At 41.4% G+C, this 7,900-nt stretch overlaps 1 protein-coding gene across 1 annotated transcript; it reads left to right on the top strand.

The window, feature by feature from the left end:
• Positions 1 to 581: 581 nt before the first annotated feature.
• On the top strand, positions 582 to 1,406 carry LOC101429384 (nucleoside diphosphate kinase A). The gene has a single exon (XM_058292246.2). It carries the CDS (start codon positions 613 to 615, stop codon positions 1,069 to 1,071), a length of 459 nt encoding a protein of 152 aa, XP_058148229.1. The 5' UTR covers positions 582 to 612; the 3' UTR covers positions 1,072 to 1,406.
• The last annotated feature ends 6,494 nt before the right edge of the window (positions 1,407 to 7,900 follow it).

Genomic DNA, 7,900 nt, shown 5'->3' with positions numbered 1-7,900 from the left:
AAGTGAGTCACACAGAAAGATGATGATACAACAAAAGAGAGACAAAGGGGAGCGTCAAGGTGAAGCACAGTAGAGACCAAGAACTGAGGTGGCACAATTGACAAGGAACCTCTCTCCACATCAGAAGTCCTCAGGATTGAATCCCAGTGAATCCTAGAGGAGAAAGATGAGAAGAGAAGACAAAAAGAGAAATAGATACAGAAGATCACACAGCAAGTGGACACACAAAAAAGAAAAAAACAGTAGAGCGGGGAGGACAGAGGGAGGAGGAAAAGGAAAAAAATAAAAATTAAATTTTAAAAAGGCATTTTCAGACATGCAAAATCTTCAAATTCGTATGTTCGTAACACCCTTTCTCAAAAATCTATATGTACTCCATCAAAACCAAGACAGAGGAAGGAAGAGAATTCAGGAAAAGCAAAGTCCAACATAAAAAAGAGACTAAGGGAATTTCCAGGATAATAATCCCTAGAGAAAAATCTCCCATAATGGAGCCGGAATACAGAAGGATGCCACTATATTTGACCATGTTAAGAGGAGTTTTATAGTTTCATTGGAGTGTTTAAGGCTTAAAGATATGCCGGGTTGAAGCTGAAGCGACCGGAGGGGACCATGGCCAACACTGAGCGCACATTCATTGCTGTCAAGCCTGATGGGGTTCAGTGGGGCCTTGTGGGAGAGATCATCAAGCGCTTTGAGCAGAAGGGATTCCGCCTTGTTGGTCTGAAATTCTTGCAGGCTTCTGAAGACCTTCTCAAGGAACACTACACTGACCTGAAGGACCGTCCATTCTATGCTGGCCTGGTGAAATATATGCACTCAGGGCCAGTGGTTGCCATGGTCTGGGAGGGGCTGAATGTGGTGAAGACAGGCCGAGTAATGCTTGGGGAGACCAACCCTGCTGACTCCAAGCCTGGGACCATCCGTGGGGACTTCTGCATTCAAGTTGGCAGGAACATCATTCATGGCAGTGATTTCGTGGAGAGTGCAGAGAAGGAGACTGGCTTGTGGTTTCATCCTGAGGAATTGGTGGATTACAAGACCTGTGCTCAGGACTGGATCTATGAGTGACACAAAGGCAGCCATGAGCTTTTACCACCTCATTTGCCCTCCCTCCCACAGCAGGGGACCAGGCTGTAGCACATTTAGTTACTTCCAGGAACTTCTTGTAATCTGGAGGGAAGCTCTTTTCCAGCTGTGAGTGTTCCCTGTACGGTGTTATGGGCTGCCATCAGATTAAACTGTTCCATCCCAAAGTAGGATTCATGGAATTGGTTAATTCGTATTGCTATATTCTTTTTTTCCTTTTCGCAAATTATCAATTATATCAGCCTTAGAGATCACACACATACACAGGCATTCTTTGCCAATCTCTCTCCCTCCACCCTGCATCCCATCCACTCTCGGCCCTTAGCCAATCTACAGGCACTCTAGTTTGCCAAGAATGTGCTGGGCACAGAAGACACACCAGAAACAAAAGATACCCTTCCTGCTCTTGAGAAGCTCTCATGGACTTAGGTGGATAGGAGAGTGTGAGAAGTTGTAAATGCTCCCCAAATCAGAAAAGCCATGTGGTCAGGAGGGCTGGGTCCCTGGGTTTGGCCTCAAAAGAAGCAGGAGAATATGAAGACTCAGAAAACAAAATGTGCTTGATAAATTATAAAGTAATAATTTTCACTTTTGGAGAAAATTGTAGATTATTATAACCCCTTAAATACTTTCTTTTTATATTGTGAATTTTCTCGTAACTTGAAGTATCTAAAAATACTTTTCAAAAACATTTTCTTAAGCTTTCTAGACAAAGTACTTTCTCTGCTACAATTCTGTGTTAATTTCTTCTAAAAATGCCTAGAGTAGTCTCTGTTTCAGATTGATATAGTAATGGCTGAAAGAATAAGTTGTGATGGAAATTTAAAGATTAAAATGTTTTTTTCTGCTATTAAAAAAAATTTTAAAAAGCAAAAAAAAAAAGGCTTAATTATTGGAAGATACAGTAAAAGTAAAACAAACTAAAAATAAGGCAACGATTAACTCCAGGGGGGGGAAAAAACAAGGAATAACAATAACAACATTCATATGCCGATTACTATGCACCAATTACTCAGAGTACTTAAATTTTTAATCCTCACAACAGTGCCATAAGTACTATTGTTATTCCCCCCTTTTAAATATGGCAAAAGGGAAGCAGAGAAAGGTGCAGAGATTTGCCCAATCTCACACACGTAGTATGTGGCTAAACCAGGACTCAAAGGCAGTCTGTCTGGTACTCTTAATGATTTCTCCCCCTTATGGCCCAGTTTTGAATAATATTTACACAGACATAATATAAACACTAAATATTGATGTAGCAGTTTGATATGGTTATGAATTCCAAAAATAGATATTAGGTTATGTTTGTAATCTGGTCTGTACCTGGTTGTGATTAGTTATGATTGGGGCTTTGATTGTGATTGGGCCACATCATTAGGGCATTGAGTCTCCACCCCTTGGTGGATGGGAACTCACAGATAAAAGACATGACAAAGGACATAGTTGAGGGTTTTTGATTTTGGAGTTTGATGCTGAAGCCTTGAACTGGAGCTCTGGGAAGTAAGCTCACAGAGGAAACAGAAGCCATCCCCAGGAAGAGAGGAATGCTGAGCCCAAGGAGAAGCAAGCCCTAGGAAGAGTGGAACCCTGAGCCCAGGAAGAAACAAGCCCTGGGAGGAAATGACCCTTGAAACCAGAGAGAAGCAAGACCCTGAAAGGGAGGAAGCCTGAACTCTCACAGCTATCATCAGCCATCTTGCTCCAATACATGAAAAGAGAATTTGGTGAGGGAATTAACTTATATTTTATGGCGTGGCATCTGTAAGCTCCTTCTCCAAATAAATACCCTTTATAAAAACCACCCCATTTCTAGTATTTTGCATCAGCACACCTTTGGCTGATGAATACAATCGATTTCACAAAAAATAGTAATATAACTACAGTATAATAGAAGAATGAGGGAGAAGTGTTGTTATGTATGGGAAGGGAGGTGTAAGACAGCTCTATTCTTCCACTATAGGAAGTGATAGCTGATGTACAAAACTGAAAAAAATCAAGAAATAAAAACATAAACAGGTTATTTAGGAATATGGAGGTGATGCTAGAAGAAACAGTTAAAATACTTTAAAATTTCCTCCGGGAAGCAGAAATCTTGGGTGGGGGAATTTGAGGCAAGGTTCTCAGTGGTGGTGGTGCTCTATAAGAATGAAAATTACACTTTTTTTAAAACTAAGTTTTGAGGTGGGGCAAGATGGCATCTGAGTGAATACACCTTCATCATTTCTCCTGCAAAGGACCAGCTGAATGGGGATAGAATCCTGCCAGAGCAGGCTGCTTTGGGAACCTACACAGCAGGATGTGTCTGGACATCAACCTGGAGAGACTGTGACAAAAGTTCTGCTTACTCAAGGTAAAACTGAGCATCCTAACACTAAAGTCGGGAGTTGTGGAAAGGCAAATCTCTTTCCCCTAGGGTTGAGGGCCACAGCATTCCCTGAAAACTGCCAGTCATGTGGCAGCCTTCCTGAGCCCCATGTTCCCCAAATGCATGATCCCCAAGCCCGTGCCCCCTTAACCCCCATAATCCACATTCCCCAGACCCATGTACCCCAAATCCGCATTCTCCCAGGCCTCACATCCTGAACCCACCATTCCCAGAAATCCAGAATTGTCCTAGCCCTCCAGTCCTGGACTAACTCCAAGAGTGGGAGGGTTTAGGTGAGACGTGCAGAGGTGCGCAAAGAGTGCAGGTTCAATTTTCTGGTCCCCCCCCCCACACTTTTATTGAGTTTGGAGGAGCGTATCAGCTCACATGGGGAGAGTCTAGGAAGAGAGGAGAGGTGAATCTGCTGAGAGAGCCCAATTTACCTAAATACCCTGGGATAGGAAACTTGGTCTGGGAGAAGGTGGAGCCAGAAAATTAACTAGCCACCCTGTAGCACACCTAAGGGAGAGGGACAGCAGGACGTGCTTTGCAGGCTTCCAATCGCATATTTAGGGTTCCTAGAAAGCTGTGGGTGCTCTCTCTCAAGAAATTAAGAGTCATTATTTTCTGTGGTGAGTTGGTTCACCAGGCTCCCATTTGAATCTCCTATAGGATCCCTCACAAAGCCTTCCTGCTGCCCTGGGAGAGAGGGAAGTGAGGAAAGGAGAAAGGGAGAAGGTCAGACTCCTTAGCAGTTTATTCAATTCCAAAGAGGACTTGCTTGAGGCCTTGTCTGGTCTTTTTTGTTGGTTTGTTTTGTTGTTTTTCCTTCCTCTTTATCCCCTCATAGCCCTTTTTTCTTTTTTTTCTTTTTTTTCTTTTTCTTTTTCTTGCTTGCTTATTTTCCTCCCTTTTTCTTTTTTTATATTAGGTCCTGCACGCAGCGTTTCTTATTTGGTGTGCTTCCTCAGCCTTGTTTACCTCTTTTCTGTGTGTACTGATTTTGGCTACCAGCACTATCTCCCTTCCTTTACATCTTTCTATCTTCCATCATTTATTGTTTCTCTTACATTACACCTCCCTGTGTTTACCACCCAATATTTCTGGATTTTTATCTCTAATACCTCTATTCTGTTTTCCATCTTTTATTCACTTTTCATTGTCCTTTCTTTTCTCTTTCCCTCTCTCCTGACCACACTGGCCTTTTAATTCATACTATATTCCTCCCCATATTCAGTTTACTATCTCATTATAGGTACTCCACTTTTTTACTGTTATAACTCTACACAGCTTACATGAGTACAATACCTATTCTCCTAGATCTCACAATGGTTCTTCTACTAACATTCACTATCAATACTACTATTATATTTTTTTCTTCTTACCCTTTTTGCTTTCTCTGGCCCTAATATTTTCCTTCAAGGGAACTTAGCCAACAACAAGGAAATAGAATAAGAAGAATAAAGTGACAAAGAGACGACTTAACATGCACACAAAAGCAACACCTAATTAAACCCTTACACCCAGAGACTAGACAAATTAGCTAATCAACTGAGTAAGCCCAGCAAGATAAAATGATGACTAGGGAAACGGACTTGGCCCAGTGGTTAGGGCGTCCGTCTACCACATGGGAGGTCTGCGGAGGTTCAAACCCTGGGCCTCCTTGACCCATGTGGAGCTGGCCCATGCGCAGTGCTGATGCGTGCAAGGAGTGCCGTGCCACGCAGTGGTGTCCCCCACGTAGGGGAGCCCCACGCGCAAGGAGTGCAACCCAAAAGGAGAGCCGCCCAGCACGAAAGAACGTGCAGCCTGCCCAGGAATGGCGCTGCACACATGGAGAGCTGACACAACAAAATGACGCGATAAAAAAAACCACAGATTCCCAGACGGCTGACAACAGAAGCGGGCAAAGAAGAAAGACGCAGCAAATAGACACAGAGAATAGTCAACCAGGGTGGGTGGGATGAGGAGTGAAATAAATAAATAAATAAATCTTTAAGAAAAATGATGACTAGACAGCAACAAAAATCTACAAACCACACCAATAATCAGGAAAAGAGCGGAACATCGAATAACTAATCAAAGCTCTTATATTTTTTAATGTAACATTTTTTGTGATCTATATATCTTCAAAAAAATACAATTAAAAAAATGATGGGGTGGGAGGTGGGGAGTGGGTACATAGGAACCTCTTATGTTTTTTAATGTAACTTTTTGTGTGATCTATTAACTTAAAAAAAGATAATTTAAAAATAATACAAAATAAAATATAAAAGCCATAGAATATACACTTTGGATAGATTGTATCGTATTTTAATAAATAAATAAATAAGAAGGAATAGTGAGAAACTGCAGCTTTGTACAGCAGGGGAAATATTGAGAGTTTGAGAGATAATGAATTTTTTGTTTATTTCTGAAATAATAAAAATGCTCTAATGATTAAAGTGATGAATGCACAACTATGTGATTATGAAAAATAATATTAATTGTAGACTTTGGATGGATTGTATGCTTTATTAATAGGTGTCAATAAAATTGATTTGTAAAAAAATAAAAGAGAAAAGAAGTTCTAAAACTGAATATAGGGCAGGACTCCTTTTCTGTGTAATATGGGGGCATTTTCAGGACATTGAAATTGTCCTGAGTGATGTTGCAATGACAGATATAGGCCATTATATATCTTGTGATAACTAACAAAATTGTGCAGGCGGACAATTACCCAACATTGTAGATCCCCCCAGGGCCCACTGGATGGAACGTGGGAGAGTATGGGCTATGATGTGGACCATTGACCATGAGGTGCAGCGATGCCCAGAGATGTACTTACCGAATGCAATGGATGTGTCATGATGAGGGGAGAGAGTGTTGCTGTGGGGGGAGTGGTGGGGTGGGGGCGGTGGGGTTGAATGAGACCTCATATTTTTTTAATGTAATATTTTTAAAAAATGAATAATAAAAAAAATTGTGCAGGAGAGAGTTTAACCTATAATGTAAACTATAATGAATGCTTAGTGGCAATGTACAATATGTGTTTATCAATTGTAACAAATGTACCACACTAATGAAGGAGGTTGTTAATGTGGGAAAGTGTGAGAGGCATAGGGAGTGGGGCATATGGGACTCCCCTATATTTTTTATGTAACATTTATGTGATATAAGTATCTTTAAAAAATTAAAAATATATTTAAAGAAGAATTTATGGAGACATGTGATGTAATATTGAAAGTCTGTACCCTCAGTTTCAATTCTGCGTTTCTCTCTCCCTCAGCCATAATCCTGCTTCCTCAGGGTTCTGTGCTTAGTTTTCCAATCTAGACCCCTTCTCTGGGGCTACCTTACACACTCCCTGGCTTTATTTGTCATCCATAATCTGTATCTTCAGTCCAGATGTTACTTCTGAGCTCTAGATCTATATCTTTCTTATTAACACTGAGCATCTCCATTCAGAAGTCCCACAGGCACTTCAAACTCAATGAGCTCAAACCAGGATTCTTCCTCTTCCTCTCCCAAACCTATTCCTTCATGTTTGATATATAGAAGGGGGAAGGAAAATGTGAATGCCATTCTTCTACATCCCCTACTCCAGATTGTACTTTCCTCTACACTATACTACTTTAAGGGTCAATCTGGAAGGATCCAGGCTGGGTGAGCAAAGCCACGTGAGTAAACCGGCTGGGCGAGAAAGCAGTATGGCCAGTGAGGGGGACTTCCAGGATGAGGAGCAATTGAAGGCCTTTCTAGAGAACATGGAGGTGGAGGGCAACTATCAGTGCTGCCATGAGAAGGAACCAGATGGTTGCTATCGGCTGGTGGACTATTTGGAAGGGATCCAGAAGAATTTTGATGGGGCTGCCAAAGTGTTGAAATTCAGCTGTGAAGAGAATCAGCACAGTGATAGCTGCTACAAACTGGGGGCTTACTATGTGACCGGGAAAGGAGATACCAGGGATCAAACCCAAGACCTCATAAATGGGAAGCAGGAGCTCAGCCACTTGAGCTACATCCACTTCCCAAGATTTATTTGTATTATTTTATAATTCACAGTGATATAAATTCATAAACAACAATAAACTGTGTCCCAATGATTGAAGCTTAATTAAATAAATAATGGTGCTTTTAAAAAGGGGGGGGAGTGTAAATTTGTTCATGTGGTTCCCAGAAATGAACCTTTTTGCCTAAGAATATGGACTTAATTTTCATCTTCAAAAATTGATTTTGAATTATTCTTCAAATGTGCATGACATAGCAGGGCCACCGCACTCAAAACCTTAAACCAGTGCCAGGCCCTGAGTCAGTCACAATAACCCTAGAGTAAGAATCTGTTGACCTTGACTTCAGCCAGACTCATAACTAGCTATCAGACCACTTAGTTCTCCAAACCACCTAATAACATTGTCCCATTGTCCAGTGCTCTCCGAGCATCAGTGCTGCCCTTAGAACTGGGCA

The sequence above is a fragment of the Dasypus novemcinctus genome, chromosome X (assembly GCF_030445035.2).
Source record: "Dasypus novemcinctus isolate mDasNov1 chromosome X, mDasNov1.1.hap2, whole genome shotgun sequence".
Lineage (NCBI taxonomy): Eukaryota > Metazoa > Chordata > Mammalia > Cingulata > Dasypodidae > Dasypus > Dasypus novemcinctus.
This window is presented reverse-complemented; position numbering and strand designations above follow the sequence as displayed.

Coding starts and splice junctions, on each gene's coding strand:
- LOC101429384 (XM_058292246.2), top strand. CDS start 613: ATGGCCAACACTGAGCGCACATTCATTGCTGTCAAGCCTGATGGGGTT.